This window comes from Rhinoraja longicauda, chromosome 16 (assembly GCF_053455715.1).
Source record: "Rhinoraja longicauda isolate Sanriku21f chromosome 16, sRhiLon1.1, whole genome shotgun sequence".
Classification (NCBI taxonomy): domain Eukaryota; kingdom Metazoa; phylum Chordata; class Chondrichthyes; order Rajiformes; family Arhynchobatidae; genus Rhinoraja; species Rhinoraja longicauda.
In genome coordinates, this window is record NC_135968.1 from 27,299,368 (window position 1) to 27,322,419 (window position 23,052).

General features: G+C 42.1%; 1 protein-coding gene across 3 annotated transcripts in view; it reads left to right on the forward strand.

The window, feature by feature from the left end:
- ablim1b (actin binding LIM protein 1b) overlaps positions 1-23,052 on the forward strand; it is a 255,966-nt gene that overhangs the window by 146,832 nt on the left and 86,082 nt on the right. For all 3 annotated transcript variants that reach the window (XM_078413455.1, XM_078413457.1, XM_078413456.1), the window contains exons 5-6: positions 1,864-1,990; positions 3,428-3,521. In XM_078413455.1, coding sequence (XP_078269581.1) covers positions 1,864-1,990; positions 3,428-3,521 — 221 coding nt within the window. The remainder of the gene's footprint in view (positions 1-1,863; positions 1,991-3,427; positions 3,522-23,052) is intronic.

Below are 23,052 nucleotides of genomic sequence, written 5' to 3' on the forward strand. Positions count from 1 at the left end.
TGGTCAGTGTGGACTCGGTGGGCCAAAGGGCCTGTTTCCACGCTGTATCTCTAAACTAAACTAAATTAAACTGAAAGTAAACCAGACCTGGATCTAGATATTATAATGGCCAGCACATTGCTTTGAGTTTCTTGGTAAATGCTACATTTTGTTGGCAATGAGACATTTTTGTCTCTTCAGAAAAAAGTACTCTGCTCATTGAAGAGTTTAAAGTGGAAAAAACACAAACCTAATAATTCACGAATTATAGTTCCTTGAGCAAAAAATGGTGTTTGTAACTGAAACAAAGAAGCAGCCAAAGACAACTCACCTCTTCTGAAGAAATTCGAACCAGTATTAAATTAGCTGAATTAAAAGACTGATACTGATTCTTGCCAGGGAAATCATGCAAAACAAAGCATTAAATTGTAGTGTTAATTCATTACTACTCCTGATTTCTCCTCCTTGGATGCAACCGCCACTTTTGTCTGCTTTCTGCTTCTGGAAACTATCTTGCATGCACATTAAAATAAAAATCAGTGTATTGCAATTGAGTGCAACCAAAGGAGGAAAAAGTTAAAGCTGAGCAGGTGTCAACAAAGTCCGGAAAATTATATCACAACGAAGTATAAACTCCAGTTCATCAATGAAGTTGCCATTAGATTGAATATATCACTTAATCGTCTGCATGTTGAATTTGTTTCTTTTTCCAGCAGAAGTCAATTGTGCCATTGTTATCATATCATATCATATCATATATATACAGCCGGACACAGGCCTTTTCGGCCCTCCAAGTCCGTGCCGCCCAGCGATCCCAGCATGAATTTTACACTAATTACACACTGATCACATTTTATTCTCCCCTTATGCTTATTGATATCCCCTTCTCCCCCTCAATTACCTTCTTACCTACACATTACGGACAATTATTTCACAATCATGGGCAATTATGCCTGCAAATTAAACTACCGACCCACTTGTCTTTGGGATATGCGAGGTATCCTCTCTTTGGAAATCCAGGGAGAACGTTCAAACTCCAGACAGATAGCATGGGAGGTTAGGATTGAAACCAGGCCATTGAAGCTGTGAGGCAGTCCATCTGTGAGCAGGCCTGCTCTACCATGCATGTCTGTATCTCTATATAGAAAGAAAATCATTTTAAAACAAAACTTTTTTCAGAGTATTTCTTTTTTTTTTTGCATGCCTGATGATCCAAAGATAGACTAGATCATATGTAGGGAAAAACTCAACTTAAACCTGTCAACAAAATCAAGTGCCTGGATTCAAATGAGTTCAAATAAAGTGGCAGCTGAGAATGTTATGATGCAGTTAAATACTTAACATCAAACAAAAATCAGTAGTTATTGTTTTAGTTTAGGTCTATGATCTTCACAAATGTGAAGGTCGTCGAGTTCATTTAAGTCTGAAGAAGGCTTCCGACCCAAAAGTCACCAATCCATGTTCACCAGGGATGCTGCCCGACCTGCTGTGTTACTCCAGCACTTTGTGTCTTTTTTTGTAAACTAGCATCTGTAGTTCCTTGTTTCTACTTGATGATCTTCAGTCATCATGTGAGGAAGATTTAAGCAATAAAAATGCCTGGTGTATACATTTGTTATGTATGGATAATGTATCCCCAGGGGTTAGTTATCGCAGATGCAAATTAATTGTGGTGATTATGGTTAATTTGTGTTTTTGCTTTTATCAAAACTGTTGAAAAGTCACTGACTCGAAGTCAACAGTTTCTTCCTGAACAGTTTTTTTTTCCTGTATTTTCTCTTTTCCCTTTTGATTTCCAGTATGTGTGGCATTTTGCTGTTGTCGACATTAAGATTTGATTTGCCTGTTTAGAATTTCTTACATGGGTCCTTTTTCTCTTTCCAGACTGTGCAGGCTGTGGCAGGGATATTAAAAATGGACAGGCATTACTGGCTCTGGAGCAACAGTGGCACCTGGGCTGTTTCAAGTGCAAGTCTTGTGGGAATGTTCTCACTGGAGAGTACATCAGCAAGTAAGTACAGATTCCTCTCTACCTTAAGATGCACAGAATCCATTGCTGAGCTTTCTTCTTTCCACTTTGAAGTTTGATGCAGTATCACGCTGGAATTAATTGGATTTTGAAAGGGAACTGGTGTTAGGAATGTCATGTTGGAAATTAACACTGTGAATTGCTCTCTTATAAAAGCAAAATACGATTGTTGAAAATCTGAAACAAAAACAAATTGCTGGAGATATTCCTGTGTAAACCTGGTAGGGCAGCAACCAAGAGTGAAACAGTTAATGGCTCACGCAATGATCTTTATTCAGATTTCGGGAAATGTTTGAAGCTAAATATTAAGATGAAGAGAACAAAATGAAGATTTGTGGTAAAAGAGAATGCAGGACAAGTTAAATAGTAAATAAAAGGGCACTGCTCTACAAGGTTAAAGAGGGTAGCAGTTGGACAAATAAAGAAACAAAGATTGGTCTGCTGTGGAAAAAATAAGAGTAACAGAATTCTTATCTGACATTATTGACTTCAATATGAACCTGGATATCTGTAATGTTCTTAGTAAAAAAAAAACAAGGTGCTGTTTTCGAGATTACCTCAAACCCTTTTCTTGAATGTCTCATAAAATAATTGTATCAGTTATTCATAATGTGCAGCCATCAGTACTTAAAGTGGACTCCAGGTGGTGGAGTTGAGGCAGAAATCTTGAAATCATTTGATGTGCAATGGGGTTAGTATTGGGACAGTGGGATTATGGTGGACTTTTTCATGTTTATATTGCAACGACATTTGAAGAGGTATGTACTTGTAAATGATTAGTTTGTAAAATATGATGTATAAGGTCATGAGGGGATTAGATGGTGTAAATACCTCTTTTACCCAGAGTAGGGGAATCAAGAACCAAAGCACATCGGTTTAAGGTGAGAGGAGAAAGATGTAATAGGAACCTGAGGGGCGACTTTTCTTTCACAAAGGATGGTGGGTATATGGAACGAGCTGTCGGAGGAGCTGTAATTGAAGGAACTATCACGACATTTAAAAGACATTTGGACAGCTACATGGGCAGGATAGGTTTAGAAGAATATGGGCCAAACGCAGGCAGGTGGGACTAATGTAGATGGGGCATGTTGGTTGACGTGGACAAGTGGGCTGAAGGGCCTGTTTCCATGCTGTATGACTCTGACTCTATGACTATATACAAATTTGCTGAGTAAAATTGATTGGATGTTGGCTTTAGTTTTTTTTAATCAACCTAAATATTGTATATTGAGCATATATCCCACTGAGATAGTCACATCTCTGAGATACCTATGGTAATCTTTTGTATCTAATACTAAATATATTTCTGGTTTAAATTTGTGAATTTTGCTCCCAGTTTTGGTAACATTTATAATTTTATTTCTTTGTCGTGTTGCTCTTATTTTTCCTTTCTTCCTTCTATCCACAAATCTCTGACAGAGATGGTGCTCCTTATTGTGAAAAGGATTATCAGACACTCTTTGGTGTGAAATGTGAAGAATGTGACAAATTCATCACAGGAAAGGTCTTGGAGGTACGTGAACAACAGCTTCTTAATGGATTGTGTCAGGGTTATGCCGGGAAGGTATGTTCCTCACATAAAACTGAAGTCAAATTACATATTCTATAATAACCGAGTTACTTTGTTCTGTATGTTTTTCAAACTCTGCTCAGCAATTTCTGACTTGTAAATTCCGAACAGAAGTACTATTCTTGAACCTGGAGGTAACGGTTCTCAGACTCCTGTGCCATCTTGGCGATGGTAGCAGCGAGAAGAGAGCATGGCTGGGGTGAAGAGGATCTTTGGTATTACCTGCCTTCTTGAAACAATGTTTCCTGTAGATCCCTTCTACGGTTGGGAGATCAGTACTCATGATGGCCTGGGCAATGTCCACACTTTCTGCACTCTCCCTTGTCCTTGATGCAACCAGTCAGACACAAAATGTTGGAGTAACTCAGTGGGTCAGAGCATCCCTAGAGAACATGGATAGGTGACGTTTCGGGTCGGGACCCTTCTTCAGATTAGTCTAGTTGGAAGAAGGGTCCCAACCCGAAACATCACCTATCCATTTTTCTCCAGGGATGCTGCCTGACCCGCTGAGTTACTCCAGCACTTTGTGGGTTTTTTTGTAAACCAGCAGCACTGTTCAATCCTGATTATGGGTGCTGCCTGTGTGGAGTTTCCCTGTGACCCCATTAGTTTCCTCTGGTGTTCCAGTTTCCTCCCATATTCCAAAGAAGTGCAGGTTTGTAGGTCAATTGGCTTCTCTGAATTGTCCCTAGTGTGTAGGATGCAAAACCAGGATAACATAAAACTGGTGTATTGGTGATCGAAGGTCGGCGTGGACTCGTGTGGGCTGAAGAGCCTGTTTCCACCCTTGATCTGTAAACAACTAAAATAATGAAGTTCCTTATTTCTACATGCAATCCGTCAGTGTGCTATCCACCATACGCCTGGAGAAGTTAAAAATAATGCAATAGGTTGCCTGACACAGAGAAGGCAGTGTGCATAATGCAAGAACATGGTTGAAATAATTCTGCATTCAGATTCAACAGGATCCTTTGGCTTCATTCAGCTTGCATGCGATAGAAAGGTTGAAATAATGAAACAACAGGAGGATTAAATTATCACTGACAGCCACACAAAATGCACTCGGCCTGTATCAAAAGACTAATTTTCTAATGACAATATAAATAAGTGATGAGGCAGCTGGTGTTGCTATGTGAAAAGGCCAAATAATAACTGAATGCCAGTCACTGGATGTTGCCAGTTATTTCCCTACCTGTTAAAGTATTGTTGTGATTATCTTGGTGTTTTGGATGCTGCATTTGTAAATCATGGTTGAACGTGGGCTGTAGTCAGCTATCTGTCTCCGTTCCAGCATCAAATCTGCTGGAACATTTGGAGCGGCACAGTGGTGCAGCCAGTGAAGCTGCTGCCTCACAGCTCCAGTGTTATGGGTTCAAACCTGACCCCTGGTGTTTTCTATGTGCGGTTTGCATGTGCTCACTCTCTCTCTCTGTTGCTGCATGGGTTTCCATTGAGCAGTCCCATCCCAAAGATATGCAGGTCGGTATCTCACTATAAATTGCCCCCAGTGTTTTGCTGGGGAGAGTCAGTGAGAATTTAAAAAATAATGATGTAAATGGATGCATGATTGTCTGTGTGGATTCAGTCGCAGAAGGACCCGTTTCCTCCACATCAGCATGGAGACTGGTATAAATGTAGATATATCTGGAACAATTGAAAATGGCAATGTTTCTGGAGAACAATTGTCATTGTTGGAAATATAATAAAACAGCATCACTAAATTCTCCCTGACAACAACAACAAGGGCTACCAATGGCCAAGAATTCAACATGGGAGGGTATATAAATGCCTTACATTCTGCAGCAGGCTAACGTATGCATGTTTGGTGATAAGTGATTTCCAAAAGGCACTTTGCCACCTGCAAGTTGCAAGTCAGGAGTGCAGGGGAATGGAGTCCACTGCACATGTAATGATATATAAGAGGCTTGACGCTATCAAGGACATCATGATTCAGTTGATTGGCAATCTATCCACTGCAACTCTTGGTGCACCATGGCCACAGGATCTGCCCTAGCAAGTTACCAACCCCTCTGTGGCAGCCTCTGTCCATTGCAAAGGCAAGCGGATGCATAGGACACCACTGCCTCCATGTTCTGCTCCAAGTCACACATAGTGCTAGTCTATGACGGTTCTGCATCTCTGACCAGCTCTTGGAGAGTTCCCTGCACCACTTCAAAAACAATTGTTGAACAAACTCTGAAATTGTTTTTAAAAATGGATTTAAAAAATATAGAGGGCCTTCTGTGAGAATAAACGCTCTACTTTTTCCTCACAGAAGCAAGAAAAAGCATCCATTGCAGGAGTTACAATTACTTGGGGGAATTTCAAACAATGGCAATAGTCCTCCTCCAGCAACAAATAGATGAACCATTATTGTACCCACAAATACTATGAGCTCACAATTTAGTTCAAGTACTAAACTTCCTGCATCTTTCTCTTACCATTGAAAAGATGGATTTGAACTTTTAATGCAGAAGTATTCACCTGAATGATTTATTCCTCTGAAATTCAGCACTATTTAAATGTGTTTTTTTTCCAACATGTTCTCTATTGTTTGATCAGTGCATTGTGTGTGGAAACACAGAGCCCACTCACATTGCCGTTTGTTGTGGAGTGTTCTGTATTCCAGAATGTGGTCCATTGAACAATCTGCATCCATCAATGCCACCTATTCTGCTGTTCTGAACAGTCAGTTATCCAGAATGTGGCTCACTGTTCTGCTCTGACCAGGTGACATAGACTGTTATGTTCTCATTGATCAGTCCAGAGATTAATCTAAACCACAATAGGATGCAATATATCAATTTGCCATAAGGGCCCAACAGAAGTCCTGTTTACCTTTATTGCATCGAAAGACAAATGTGTGCAGGCTGCAAATCTCAAAACATAAAGAAATAAAAAGAACAGCACTCATGTATTGATGAAGGATTCTGAATGGATGCCTAGAAACGTGCAAGTTTCCAGCATTAATTTTTGCTTTTGCACTTCTAGGATTGTTTTCAATTACCTATAACAGCTCTTAGCAAATAAGAAATAAGGAGGTTCTCACAAGGTCCCCAGTGTGTTAATATTAGTCAACTTCCCATTTGTGAGTTTTCTGCAAAAAAAATGTAGAACAAATCTTCCCTTCACGTGTCAATTTTATCCTTTGATCGTTTAATCATTGCAAGGATTGCATTTGCAAAATCAGACACGTTATCGGGGCCTGATTTTATCCATCGAAATGTGAAAAGCCAAATAATTTAACATTAAGAAATAAAATAAAACTGCCACAAGATAGCACTGTTACACCATGCAATGTGAACAACATTTTCCAAGATTTTTAAGGAGACGAATAAGATTTATCACTTTTCACTAATTCTTTAGGCAATTGTTGAGCATTGATCCTTCCACTATTAATGTAGTGTGTTCAAATATATTCAATTTAACAAATGTATAATTTAATCTTCAGTATTTTTTTTACTTTAGGCAGCTTTGCTAGTAAGCTTACCTTGACACAGTCACGGATGGTGGGTGTATCTGGAAAATGTTTATACATAATGTGCTAAAATATAAAAGCTGAACTGAGGTGATAATTTTCCCTCTGGGGTTATCAATACCAAGCCAGTGATGTATTAATGCGTGAAAAGTTTTAATTTGGAAAAATTTATATATTTAATACAGTTGTGATTAACATTGTGAGAAGGAACAGCCACGGTGCATTAAATTCAATGTATTATTACTTAAAATAAGACATCATTGTTAAAGCTAAATTTATCCCTGAATGGGTTTTATTGCATACTGTGAATAAACTGTCAATTTTCCAAAATTATAAATAGTAGTAGGGGTCACTCGTTTGATTTTCCAAAGTTTTTAGATTTTTTAGGGCCCTCCTGTGAGTAGTTCTCAACCTCGTATTGAGAAGACGCAAAGTGTGATATCTATATACTAAAACTTTCGTTTGTTTGTTTGTTCCTGAACTACAGCCAATACGGTACATGATAGCATGGCAATTTTAGGCCCACCTTACTCACCATCATCCCTTTGGTGCTAATGGAAGAAGTTTCATTGAAATCGGTGTATATTTTTAAAGTTATTCACATTTTAAAGTTTAAATCTAATTACTAGGGAGGGGGGTGGAGGGATGGGGGGGAGGGGGGAGGATAACGGGGGTTGAGGGAGATGGAGGGAGAGGGGAGGGGAGAGGAGGGGGAGGGAGGGGGGCAGGGAGCGGGGAAGGAGTGAGGGGAGGGGGGAAGGGGAGGAGAGGGTGCTGCACCAATGCAGGAGAGGTTTGGGCCCAACGAGTCCACTTAGTCTAGTTTTCATCTAAATAGCCTGTAGTTGATGAAATGCTGATTTGGTGCAGCAACTCTGTGTTTGAAGTTGAAGAATATTTTTGGAACAGGAAATTAAAGAATTTATAGCTTTTTGTAACACCCAACAAAGCTATACTTGATCCAGAGATTCCGAAACAACGCTGATGAAACCCAATCTCCACAATGCCACTGAAATCTTTGACAGTTTGCAAGGCTCCATGCATCATGTTGGTGCCTGTCAAAACTCTGAGTGATTTTACATAGTTTTGAAATGTCTCTGAAAAGTTATTCCAAAAAAAAGTACAATTGAGTGAACGGATACAAAATCGAACAAACATCTAAAACTGCCTATAATTGATTAAAATCATTAAATGGACCTAATTTAAAAGGAATGTAAATCACAAGAAACAATTTAAGACAGAGAAACAGGAATGAGCTACTTGGTCCTGTGTGCTTGTGCTGCCATTCCATAAGATCATGCACATTCCCCACTGCCTCCCAACATCATCCGTTACACCCTCCGGTGAAACCTGTGAATCTTAGACTCATGTCGGGTCTTTGGGTCCGAGAGGCGATTGTCTCCAGCAATGTACTGGAATCCCAGTGAGTGTGGCCTTCACTGCTGGACTCCATGAGCAAAACAGCGACAGTTGAACTGATCGATTTTCACCTTCCAATTCTGTTGGCGAATATTAGAGGTGCACATTCAAGAGAAAGATGGGGGAATGGAATTGTTAGTGCAATTTAAACTGCTAGACATCAGTGATATACTCTGCAACTACCTGCAATAGCCATCCCTTTCCTTTGAAAAAAGGCAGTTAAGAGTTTACTTTAGACTTACAGTGTGGAAACAGGCCCTTCGGCCCACCGAGTCCACGCTGACCAGTGATCACCCTGAAAACTAGCATTAACACACTAGGGACAATTTACATTTTACAGAGGCCAATTAACCTACAAATCTGTGCGTCTTTGGATTGTTGGGGGAATCCGGAGCACCGGGTGAAAACCCATGCGGTCACAGGGAGAATATACAAACTTGGTACCGATGGCACCTGTGATAAGAATCGAAAACCAGGTCTCTGGCGCTATAAGGCAGCACTCTTTACCACTGTGCTGTCCTCTTTCAAAGTTTGGGGCAGAGGCAGCTGAAGGCATTACCACCATTGTTCTTCATCGCTTTGAATACAAGATGAACTTTCTTTGTAATGTAGTCCTCTTGTAAAATGTGTATCTGTCAGTTTCATGTAAAGTTGTGAGAACCTTGAGGGGTACAGTTTGATTGAGACAATGGCGGGTCAGGAAAAATATCAAACTCTAGTGAAAGTGATCACCATCATTGCAGGTGGAAATTAAATAGTTAAAAAAGATAAGGGAATGAGCTGATGGATAATGAACTCCAAACTTCTCACGCTTGAGGTTAAATCCTTATTTAAGTTCTCATATTTGAAAGAATTGGTCAAGGGAATTTGAATATGTCACTTACAATAACATTGTGACATATCTAAACACCACCAACACAACAAAAAAGAAACAAAATATCTGGTAATTTGAGCCACGTGTGGGAAGAGAGGTGCTGACTTAAAGGTCCGTTGCTCCAAATCTAAGTCAGCTGTTTCATTGGGCCTGATCTTTCTGGCCTGCCGACAAAGTCCATACATCCCAACACAGCAATCTGAAGGAGGGTCCTGGCCTGAAGCGCTGACCATTTGTGTACTCTGGAGATGCTGCCTGACTTGCTCAGTTACTCCAATACTTTGTGTCCTACGCAGGACTCCAGCAACTGCAGTTGCTTGTGTCTTCATATCCCATTCTTAAATTGCTCTGAATGTTAGTGACCAGCCCTGTGGCCCTGAATTATCTTGGAGTCCAGGACATTATGGGAGCAGCAAAAGTCTCCTGAGGAAATGGGAACCTGAGGCTATTTCCACCCGGAAACCTTTTTGCACAAAGGGTGATGGGTGTATGGAACGGACTGTCGTATGAGGTAGTTGGGGCAGGTACTATCACAGCGTTCAAGAAACATTTGGACAGGTGCATGGAATAGGACAGGTTTAGGGGGATATGGGTCAAACGCGGCAGGTGGACTAGTGTAGATGGGATAGTTTGGTTGGTGTGAGCAAGTTGGGCTGAATGGTCTGTTTCCACACTGTCTGACTTGAAAACTGGCATAGTGGGGTACACAAGGACAAAAAAATCCACATGTCTATTGCTTGGTGTTTTGTTTTAAAAGACATTATGGAAAAAGACATCAAGTTGTGGAGTAACTCAGTGGGTCAGGCAGCGGAGAACATTGATAAGTGATGTTTCGGGTCGGGATCCTTCTTCAGACTCCAGATATGCCGCTTGACCCACTGAATTACTCCAGCACTTGGTGTCCTCTTTTGTAAACGGCCAGCTGCAGTTCCTTGTTTCTTCAATACATTATGGAAAATAGCTTGTTATGGTGTGATTTGTTGTTTTTACTGAATTGCACTAATAATGAGATTCAGAATATCCTAAAGAGGATGCAGCGATCTGTGGGAGAATCACCCAAATTAGCTTTTCTCTGTGGAGATAGAAAAGGGTGGCAACTGTTGTCCGCCACCGTCTTCCTTGCTCCTTCCTGTGTCACCCTCTTGCTGCTGCAAGTGAGCAAGTCTACATGAGTGGTAGTGTATGGAGAATGCCACAAAGCCACTACCAATCTGGAGGTCTGTAGTGTCAGGATTTCCCCCAATCCATCCAAGCGGGGAAGCCTCTCCCACCTCCGATCACCTTGAATGTTGAGTAATGATCCTTGCGGCTGTGTGTATGTGAACGGGATTCCAGGATGGCATCATGAGTTGACCATGGGGAGCCTCTGATTGCAGTCAAGGCTCAACGGCCCTCTAAACTGGGAATGCTTTCCTTCTAATGAAAATATATCAACTCCCCTAAGGTGTCCTCTACTCTTCTGACCCTCCCCCCCCCCCCCCACCTCCAGACAAAAGATTATTGCATAAATGTGTAAATTTGGAAATCTTGAGGTATCATTTTGCCAGTTGGCCAGTACTGTGGTGAATCCAAAGGCTGTTTCGTGTGAACAGAGTCTTTTGGCGGTCATGGAAATGCAGGTCATGCAAGAACGATAAGGTGCTTAACCGTTTTTCAGTGTTTAGTGTAGTTTAGAGATACAGCGCAGAAACAGGCCCTTCAACCCACCGAGTCCGCGTCAACCAGCCATTGTGCCGCCCCGATAGTAGTAATGGCTCCATTCAATCCCTGCACTGAATGCACTCCAAAATGTAAGATACAGTGAATTTTCACACGTATGTGTGTGTGTGTGTGTGTGTTTGTGTATGTGTGTGTGTGTGTGCGCGCGTTTCTTTAATCATACTGCTTCCCTCATCACACACCAGTTTCTGCTAAATCGTAATGAGCGAGAGGTTAGTTTTCCTATTGGTAATTGGTAATATATGAAGATTAAATTCATTCTGAATTAGAGAACCAAATCAAATGGCGTCTAACTACATACTCTTAACATTCAATGATGTTCTGTGCGAAAGACTTGTGCGAGGTGGTGCTACAGTATATTCATAGTATTTGTAAAGTTATAACATTTGAATTCATCCTGTAATTTACATCTGAAATATGGGTTTACCATTTTTAAAAACTATATTACAGTTTGTTTCAGATCTTGGAGTCTGGGATATAAATTTTATGTATTGGATTACATGCACTATAAACACTGGCAAGACCCTATTGGGTCAAATGGCTTGTTTTGTGTTGATGTACTTTGTAGTATTATATAATTCTTGTTGTGTCATTGCCTTGTATGACCTTTTTTTCCTCCATTTATACACTGCATTATTTTGTTGATGAAGTGAATGCAGAAAAGTCCAGGGGATTCAGTGGACCTGGTGCTTTGGTTTGTCAGAGTAGTCAGTCAGCAATGTGACATCTGTGAAACAGGATTGTTTTTTTGTAATTGGAGCAAAAACAAGTGCAGGTGCTGGAAATCCGAAACAAATCCGTCGTAATGCTGGAAGCAGTCAGCAGGTCAGGCAGCATTAGTGGGGAGAGAAGTAGATTGGACTTGGGATGTGTGGTGGAGTTGGAAAAGCAGCTGGATGACCTCAGGGCCATCCGGGAATGCGATAGTTTCCTGGACAGGACCTACTGTGAGGCTGTCACGCCAAGGGACCAGGTCAAGCGTAGGTGGGAGACCGTTTCAAGGGGGAGTGAACGTAGACTCCAGGAGACCCCGGTGGCTGTGCCTATTGCAAACAGATACGCCCTCTTGGGAGCTGTCGGGGCAGAAGACGCTTCCAGTCCGAGCGGCGGACAGGTTGGCGGCTCTAATCCAGGCAAGGAGACTCGACCGGAGAGACCAAAGTCAGGAAGAGCCATAGTAGTGGGTGACTCCATTGTCCGAGGTACGGACAGTAGATTCTGTGGTGGCAAGCGGGACTTGGTCTGTTGCCTCCCTGGTGCCAGGGTTCAAGACATCACGGACCGGCTTCAGAACATCCTAGTGAGGGAAGGCGATCAACCGGAAGTAGTTGTGCACGTGGGCACGAACGACATCGGGAGGAAGAGGAAGGAGATACTGCAACGTGAGTTTAGAGAGTTAGGAAGAAGACTGAGAAGTAGGACGTCGAGGGTGGTTATCTCTGGACTGTTACCTGTACCTCGTGCTGGTGAGGGCAGGAACAGAGAGATCGGGGATATGAATGTATGGCTGAGGGGCTGGTGCAGGGAGCAGGCATTTAGATTTCTAGACCACTGGGATCTCTTCTGGGGTAGGGGTGCACCTTAACAGCAGGGGGACCAACATTTTGGCAGGCAGGTTTGCTAGTGCTACACGTGTGGCTTTAAACTAAGTAGTGGGGGGAAGGGGTTGACAAATTGGGAATATGAAGATGGAGTTAAAGGGGAAACGAATCCAGGAGAAATTGCAAAGGACTCGAATAAATGGGAAGGAAGGTTCTAGATGGGATAAGAGAGTAAGGTCAGGGCCAATTGTGACCGGTGTGAGAGGGGAGGTGAATACCAAAGTTAGTGTTGTATTTAAATGCGCGAAGTATGAAAAATAAAGTGGATGAGCTTGAGGCTCAGTTAGACATTGGCAAGTATGATGTTGTGGGAATCACAGAGACATGGCTACAAGAGGACCAGGCCTGGGAACTGAATATTCAGGGGTACACAACGTATAAAAAGACAGACAGGTGGACAGAGGGGGTGGGGTCGCTCTGTTGGTAAGGAATGATATTCACTCCCTTGCAAGGGGTGACATAGAATCAGGAGATGTAGAATCAGTATGGATAGAAATGAGGAATTGTAAGGGTAAAAAGACCCTAAAGGGAGTCATCTACAGGCCCCCAAACAGTAGCCTCGACATAGGGTGCAAGTTGAATCAAGAGCTAAAATTGGCACGTCGCAAATGTAATGCTATGCTGGTTATGGGAGACTGGGAAAATCAGGTTGGTAATGGATTGGTAATGGGTTGGTAATGGGTTGGTAATGGACCCCAGGAAAGAGAGTTTGTGGAGTGCCTCCGAGATGGATTCTTAAACCAGCTTGTACTGGAGCCTACTAGGGAGAAGGCAATTCTGGAATTAGTGTTGTGTAATGAACCTGATCTGATAAGGGGACTCAAGGTAAAAGAGCCACTAGGATGCAGTGATCACAATATGATTAGTTTTACTCTACAAATTGAGAGGGAGAAGGGAAAATCAGAAGTGTCAGTATTACAGTATAGCAAAGGAGATTACAGAGGCATGAGGCAGGAGCTGGCCAGATTTGACTGGAAGGAGGCCCTAGCAGGGAAGACGGTGGAACAGCAATGGCAGGTATTCCTGGGAACAATGCAGAAGTTGCAGGATCAATTTATCCCAAAGAGGAAGAAAGATTCTAAGGGGAGTAAGAGGCACCCGTGGCTGACAAGGGCAGTCAAGGACAGCATAAAAATAAAATAAAAGATGTATATCATAGCAAAGAAGAGTGGGAAGCCAGAGGATTGGGAATCTTTTAAAGAGCAACAGAAGATAACTAAAAAGGCAATACGGGGAGAAAACATGAGGTACGAGGGTAAGCTAGCCAATAATATAAAGGAGGATAGTAAAAGCTTTTTTAGGTATGTGAAGAGGAAAAAAATAGTTAAGGCAAATGTGGGTCCCTTGAAGTCAGAAGCAGGGGAATTTATTATGGGGAACAAGGAAATGGCAGACGAGTTGAACCGGTACTTTGGATCTGTCTTCTCTAAGGAAGATAACACAAATTTGCAGATGACACAAAGCTGGGTGGTAATGTGAGCTGTGAGGAAGATGCTATGAGGTTGCAGGGTGACTTGGACAGGTTGTGTGAGTGGGCGGATGCATGGCAGATGCAGTTTAATGTGGATAAGTGTGAGGTTATCCACTTTGGTGGTAAGAAGAAGAAGGCAGATTATTATCTGAATGGTGTCAAGTTAGGAAAAGGGGACGTACAACAAGATCTGGGTGTCCTAGTGCATCAGTCACTGAAAGGAAGCATGCAGGTACAGCAGGCAGTGAAGAAAGCCAATGAAATGTTGGCCTTCATAACAAGAGGAGTTGAGTATAGGAGCAAAGAGGTCCTTCTGCAGTTGTACAGGGCCCTAGTGAGACCGCACCTGTGTGCAGTTTTGGTCTCCAAATTTGAGGAAGGATATTCTTGCAATTGAGGGCGTGCAACGTAGGTTTACTAGGTTAATTCCCGGAATGGCGGTACTGTCATATGTTGAAAGACTGGAGCGACTAGGCTTGTATACACTGGAATTTAGAAGGATGAGAGGGGATCTTATCGAAACGTATAAGATTATTAAGGGGTTGGACACATTAGAGGCAGGAAACATGTTCCCAATGTTGGGGGAGTCTAGAACCAGGGGCCACAGTTTAAGAATAAGGGGTAGGCTATTTAGAACTGAGATGAGGAAAAACTTTTTCAGTCAGAGAGTTGTGAATCTGTGGAATTCTCTGCCTCAGAAGGCAGTGGAGGCCAATTCTCTGAATGCATTCAAGAGAGAGCTAGATAGAGCTCTTAAGGATAGCGGAGTCAGGGGGTATGGGGAGAAGGCAGGAACGGGGTACTGATTGAGAATGATCAGCCATGTTCACATTGAATGGTGATGCTGGCTTGAAGGGCCGAACGGCCTCCTCCTGCACCTATTGTCTATTGTCTATTGTCTATTGTCTATTGTCTATCACAGTTCAAGGACTGTTTGCCTAGATTGGGCAAAGTGAGAAAGCAATGGTGTTTAAAGATGCAGAGAGGGGGAGGGTTGGAGAGGGCGGATCTCTAACTGGCGTGCCTGATAAATTTATTACTTTAAGATGCTGCCTGACCCGCTACGCTCCCCCAGCACTTTGTGTTTTTCTCAAGTTTCCAGCATCTGCAACCTGTTGTATCTTTCAGGAAAAGGAAAGTTATCTTTAAAGGCATTGGTGTGGAAAATCTGATCCACTTGAGGCAGAAACACTGTAAAAATAGAATAGAATGAAAAAATTTTTTTTTAAAAGCAAATGCTAGAAGCCTAAAATAAAAGTTAAAAATGTGAGAAACACTCAGTAGGTCAGGCTATGGCTGTGGAAAGAGAAACAGAGCCAACACCTTAGGCTGAATAGAGGTCTTGCAGAAAGCAGTGTAAAACTGTGTATTCTTGATAATTGCAGACAGTTGTGGTCTTAAAATGGATATTGGTCACGAACCTATTCCCTGAGATAGTGAGAGAGATACCAGTGGGCAATGGCTGTCAGAGGGCAGGGTGAAGATTAGCAGTACCTTATTACTCCCTTAATAGTGGCACAGCTGGTAGAGTTGCTGCCTTACAGCGCCAGAGACCCGTGTTCGATCCTGACTGTGGGAGCTGGCTGTACGGAGTTTCTACATTCTCGCCGTGACCGCGTTAGTTTTCTCTGGTGCTCCGATTACCTCCCACACTCGAAAGACACACAGGTTTGTAGGTTAATTGGCTTTGGTAAAAATGGCAAATTGTCTTGAGTATGTAGGATAGTGCTGGAGTACAGTAATTGCTGGTGAGTGTGGTCTCGGTGTTTCTCTGCTGTATCTATAATCTAACCCACTGCATTTGTGCAACAACTGTGGAAGGCTCTCACATAATGCAGACTGATAAGGAATCCCAGTATTTTGCCCCAATGATATTGACTAACTGCTAATGTTTTTGTAAGTCAGTCTGATCCTTACCTGGAGAAAGAACTTGCCAGTGGTGGTGTTGATATATGTATCTTTGCTTTGTAGGTGGTCAAGGTTCGATATCATGTTGGGTTGGGAACTTGTGCAGAATGCGTAGGAAATAGACACTTAACAAACTACCACAGTATATAATCATTATGTAAAGTACCCAGAAAAAAGCCTTGCATTTCACATTCAGTTGATCAGATTTATGAAGTATGTTGTTACCTTCCATTAAGACTTGGCAGTGAGTTGGATATGCAGGTATTAGGAATGCTGAAATATAAAAGTGATAATTGGAAAATGCTTTCTACTTGGATTTAATCTTGTATTTGCAACTGGAGTGTTCAACAATATTGGTTGTAATCACGAATTCTGGAATTCTTTTTTCCCAATGGAAAACATATTTTGTGTGATTGTGCGCTCACGATTAATTGAATTTATTTAAAAACAATTTGTTTGTCTGCTCTTCACTGCTCAGCAAACTTTGAGAAGCCTGAGTTGATGCGAATGTGTGACAACTTAATGTTCATTTTTCATCCCCTCTGTGGGGAGAAAGTCAGACCAAGTTCATGTGCTTCCTGGCAACATTATCTGAGAATTCATAGCTAGTAAGCCAGATAATAACCACCAGAGAACCCATTAAACCAAATAACAAATAGCAACATTTGCTTTCAATTACCTTGAAAAGGGCCATAATTAAAATATGGAAATAAAAGAAAAATGTGTCAAAGGTTTCCTAGGCTTGATGCTATCTTAAGATCTTCATCAGTTTTTCTGCTCAAGACCTTTAATAAGTAATGTTCCCTGTTTGTTTGATAATTCAATTTCTTTAATGTCTTTCATATTAGAAGTTTCATTGGATGCCAGATTTGATTTGAATAATAGCATTGTAATCCTAAAGCTGTCATTTTCTCGAATCGTGCCAGGATTGTGGAGGGGAAAAGAAAAATCTCCTGTGCATAACAGGAGAATGGTGCTTTCCCTGTCTGATTTGAATCCTCCCTTTGTTTGAAGTGGACTATTCCAGCAAATGTAGGTAGATGTTTACTGGAGCTGGTTTGAAACCTGTGCCTGTGTTGATAAGCAGGTCCATTTTGCCTAATAGAGAGAGGACACATCACTGCTGCTCGTTGAAGCGGGGGTGCGTGCATGGGCTGAGGGGCTGATGGACAACTCTGAGTCATTTTAGTGTTCTGGATTTGCAACAAGCTAACAATTGACTGGAGGGATTTGCATCTGACTGATTCAGGGATCTGGGTGAGTACTTGGGCATTCTAACTACTGCATATTCTTTGAATGTTTCTCAACCTTTGTGAAGAAGGAATATTTATGTTTCTGTGGAAAAATCTGTCGTGCGTAGTGCAGATCCATGTGGCATCAGGAAATGTGATGAGTGCAATATTGCCACATATTCTCCTGAGTACGAGATAGATAAATATGCTTGATTTGAAAGGATGATATTTTTTGGGGTGGGGGGGTGGAGGGGAATAGGTGAGTGTGGGTGCAGAGAATTATAAGCTAACCGGAGAGGGGTCCCAAATGCCATTGAGGTATATGGCACCCAGGCAGAAACCTTCCAAATATTGTGGGTCATTCAGCTCCCTGTTTAGTTTTTTTTTAAATGCCTGGGTGACAAATCTTCTGAGGTGGTGCTGAGTGTTTGGGATTGCACAGACTTGCTACCAGTTCTCCTAAACACGGATGCACTGTCCCGTTCAGGGTCTTCTTTCAAGATGATGGGAGAACTGATGACCTGTAACCCCCATCCCTAAATCCTTCCCTTTCCGAACCAGCTTGAGTTGATTATGTGACACCGGAGGACACCAACTCAGCTAGGCACCCAAGAGAGTGCAGCTGCCATGGCAACACCTTCCTGAAGGGGGAAAGCCACGGAAATGAATGCTGACAGAAATTAATGGTTGTTCAATGTCGAATCAAGAGAAAAGAAATGTATGTCTTTGCAAGCTTGGTTAAGATCGAAATCACTTACTTCAAAATAAATATAGGAGGTGATAATTGACTGGATTTAGTTTGCACAGCAGCTGTATTTGAAGAAGCCTTTTAAACCACCTTTCAGTATTCTAAATAAGGATTATGTACTAAAACAGGTTGTTGTCTTTTCATTTTTCACTTTCTTCTAATATAATCCTATTAAGAAAATGCCTGATTCCGCAGGTGCATTTCCTTTGGTTTTAACTGTTCAGTGTAGGATATTTTTTTAAAATCACTATTATCTACGTTCTCTACAGAAATAATGACTGCAAAGCTTAGAAGCTGAAACCAAACAGACTCTGAGGAGTCATTAACTTTGGTCACATATCACAGGACCACTTAGATCTGAAACTGACCCAACTAAGATTGATGAGAAAATGGCCCATGCATCCTGAACCTGGAGCTTGCACCACCAGAACATAGAACAGTACAGCGCAGGATGGTCCAATCGGCCCTCAATGTACATGTTCAACATGATGCCAAGTAAAACTAATCTCCTCTGCCTATCCCCTATTTCTTGCACAACCACGTGCCTACTTAAAACCCTCTTAAATGCCACTATCATATCTGCCTCCGCCCTGATAGTGCGTTCCAGGCATCCATCAACCTCAAAACTTATCCTGCAAATCTCCTTTAGAATTTGCCCTCTCACCTTAAAGCTACGCCCTCTAGCCTTAGACATTTCCGCCCGAGGGTGGGGGGGAGGGGGGGGAGTTCTGACCATCTACCCTATCATTGCCTCTCAAATTTTTATATAACCTGTGATTAATCCACTAGAGAGAAGTAGAGTCTCAACCTGAAACGTCACCCATTCCTCCTATCCAGAGACGCTACCTGTCCCACTGAGTGACTCCACCATTTTGTGTCTATCTTCAGAGAGAGATTAAGTAGTGATAAAAAACATTGGTTGTTTCTTTCAGCATGCAGTCAATACATTTAAAAGAAAGCAAGAGGGGTAAAAAGGTGTTGAAATTCATTTCCTTTTACACAGTTATCTAGTCATGATGAAAAAAACACAATTTAATGCCTACCACCATGGTGGAAACCAGATGAAAGGTCTTGACCTGAAACATCGACTGTCCATTTCCCTCCACAGATTCTGCCTGACTTGCCAACCTCCTCCAGAATCTTCAGTTTCTTTAGTCTCCATACATAATTTAATATGTGGAGCCAGCGGTAATGTAAACAGGTCCAATATGTCTAGATCTAATCTTTCCATTCATTGCTTTCAGGTTAATGTGCTCCTTGGAATGTTGGTCCATTCAAAGCTCATAATGGTCATCTAGCTTTTTCCAAACTTCATACCTCATCAATTCTTTGCAAAAATGAGATGGCTAGTTTTACAAAGCGGAATAAAGCTGCCCTTCCTATGTACAACATTTTAAATGTTCTACTAGTTGTAACTACTGCCTGATTATTTTAGTAAGTAATGGTTTGAGTTAAGAGGTGGAGTTGATAGATATCCCTCAGAAAGGTGGAGAAGGAGGGATCTGATGTTGCATCAGGTGACGGTGACTGTTTGCAGGATGTTAGCAGATCACAATTTGGTACTGATTTGGAAATTTTCCGATGGCTCAAAATACTTGAATACCAGTAGTGACCGGGAATCGCAGGTCGGCGTGGACCCAGTGGGCCGAAGGGCCTCTTTCCGCGCTGTTTCTCTAAATTAAACAAAACCAAGTGTTTTCAAGTGAAAGGGAAGCTTGGCAAAGCAAAAATGTTGGCATTAAACAGCAGCAGCGGCACCTTCTTCCACTACCTCTGCGGTTTCAGGTGTGCTTTATATTATTTCCGCTATAAATTAGGAGATTCTACCAGGAATGCAATGAATCAAATTGTAATCTATTTTGATCTGCCCAGGCATTCTCTTTGGCACAAATTTGCAAGTGGCATGAGGACTAACAGAACGGAGCATCTGGCAAGTTGCCTTGAGTTTGCATACCAGCAGTTTTTAAGTTCCAATTCAGTCTCAGTTCAATAGACAATAGGTGCAGGAGTAGACCATTCGGCCCCTCGAGCCAGCACCGTCATTCACCGTGATCATGGCTGATCAACCACAGTCAGTACCCCGTTCCTGCTTTCTCCCCATATCCCTTGCCTCTGCTATCATTAAGAGCTCAATCCAACTCTCTTGAATGCATCCAGGGTATTGGCCTCCACTGCCTTCTGAGGCAGAGAGTTCCACAGCTTCACAACTCTCTGAGTGAAAACGTTTTTCCTCATCTCCGTTCTAAATGGCCTACCCCTTATTCTTAAACTGTGGCCCCTGTTTCGGGACTCCCCCAACATTTGGAACATGTTTCCTGCCTCTAGCGTGTTCAATCCCTTAATAATCTTATATGTTTCAACAAGATCCCCTCTCATCCTAAATTCCAGAGTATATATGCCTAATCGCTCCAGTCTTTCAACAGACAGCAGTCCCGCCATTCCGGGAATTAACCTCGTGAACCTACGCTGCACTCAATGGTGAGAATGTCCTTCCTCAAATTTGGGGACCAAAACTGCACAGAATACTTCAGGTGTGGTCTCACTAGGGCCCTGTACAACTGCAGAAGGACCTCTTTGCTCCTATACTCAACTCCTCTTCAATGCCTAGATTTAGGTTGGGTCATCACTGTAGGTGTTGGTGACTTCCTTTATTGTGTTATTGAGCTTTTTCTCAAACACATCTGTGTTGTTCTCCTAGAACATAGAACAGTGGAGGAAGGAACTGCAGATGCTGGTTTAAACCGACGATAGACACAAAAAGCTGGAGTAACTCAGTGGGACAGGCATCATCTCTGGAGAAAAGGAATGGGTGATGTTTCAGGTCGAGACCCTTCTTCAGATGTCTGACCCGTAATGTCACCTATTCTTTCTCTCCAGAGATGCTGGGCTGTCCTGCTGATCTACTCCAGCTTCTTGTGTCTATAGAACAGTATAGCTCAGGAATGGCCCTTTGGCCCACGATGTTTGTGCCAAAAATGATGCCAAATTAAACTGATCTCATGTGCCGATGCATGATCAATATTTCTCTATTCCCTGAATGCTGGAGTAACTCAGCAGGTCAATTTTGTGAATAAATCGATTTGTACCAGCATCTGCAGTTATTTTCTTATATTTCTCTATTCCCTGCACTTCCATGTGCCTATCTTAATGCATCTTAAATGCCACTCTCTTGTCAGCCACCACCTCCACCCCTGTCAATGCATTCCAGGTCCCCACCACTCCTTTTGTAAAAAAAACAATTGCCCTACACAGATCCATCAAATTTTCCCCCTCTCTGAAAGCGATGCCCTCTACTATTAAACATTTCCACCCCGGGGGAAAAAAGGTTCTGACTGTTAATCCTATCTAAGCCTCATAATTTTAGACACCTATCGTCTCCCCGCAACCTCCGACATTCCAGAGAAAACAATCCAAGTTTATCCAATGTCTCCTTGTAGCTGAAACCCTCTAATCCCAGCAGAATGCTGGTAAACCTCCTTTGCACCCTCTCCAAAGACTCCACATCTTTCCTGTAATGGGGCAACCAGAACCTCACACAGGCTGAAAATGGGGAAGTGGGAAGTGTTAGAGCATAGAGCACAGAACAGTACAGCACAGGAACAGGCACTTCGGCCAACACTGTCCGTGCCGAACAAGATGCCAAGTTCAACTAATCTCCACTGCCTGCACACGACCCATATCCCTGACATGAGGACTAGATGCTTTTGAACAATTGAGCCTCTTGCTCACGTTTTCCGTTTGATTTGCACAGGTTGCAGATAGGAATAGGATGATGGGCGGGACAGAGTTGGGAAATTGCAAGGAATTGTGTCAGAGCCAGGGGATAATATGACGGTCTTTATTGAGTTTTGTAACGAGCAGTCTGTGGCGTATAACGTCACGAGAAGTGGAAGGGAAGCCTTGGAGAATGTGATGTACAGGTTTCGAGAGGAGCCAGGAAATGTATGCTTGACCCATGCAGAAACCTGATTTTTCTTTAAACCTTTGTAGACAAGGGAGTGGGCTGCAGTGAGGCTGCACAAAATAAGGCACCAGTCTTTTAAAACGAGGTGCATCGAAACTTTTTCTCTGACTGTAGTGAATCATTGAAATTCTCTACCACCGAAGGTTCTGGTGACAAGATCATTGGATATATTTAAGGTGGAGATACTTAAACATTTGAATGATTATGGGATTGAGGGTGTTGGGGAACTGGCACAGAAGAGGAATTGAGGGGAGCATAGATCAGCCATGATCATATTTAATGGCAGGGCAAGATTGAAGGGTCAGGAGGCCTACCTGCTCCTATTTTCTTGTGTTCGTGTGTTTATTATAAACATTGTTTTTGACTGGATCCATAATTATGAGGACCCTGTATATCTGTAACATATAGCTTACGCTGTCCAAAGTCTGAGAGTTAAGTGGTAAATGTATCAGAAATGTAACAGAGTGTGTTCACCAACATTTTAACAGTCTTGTCCCATTTAAGCTTAAGGTTAAAATCAGAGTAATATCTATCTAGGTGTCTCAAACAAGTTGGATGTCTGAAATGGCTTTCAGGCAATTGTTACAGCACAGATTATTTGGCCCTTTGAGTCCATTCTGGCTTTTGGTCAGTGAACAAAGGTGGACATTTTAAAGTGAGTGCATCATCAATGTGATAACGTTTTAACCATTCAGTTTCAGACAAATAATGAACTGACATTGCCTTAGTATTTGCACAAGTTTGCTGCTAATAAGGAGGAAATCATTTGGCATTACATTGGGCTTGGAAAGGAAACACATTTACAGCGAAATACCAATTGCTGTTTATGTTGATAATATCCAATACAAATTATTTTATCCAGTTCAATCAGCATATAGCAGCACATTACATCTTTTACTAGTGCTTGTGTTTTTACGAAGCCTTGCGGGCCACTGACATATTTGAGAAGATATGGAACGTTGCCACAGTTCATTTGTTTTCTACCATTTGTTTTTCTGTGCAACAGATTTGCAGGGCACGGTTAATTGTAGGGGGTTAGTTTTTGCTCTCTGCGGTGAAA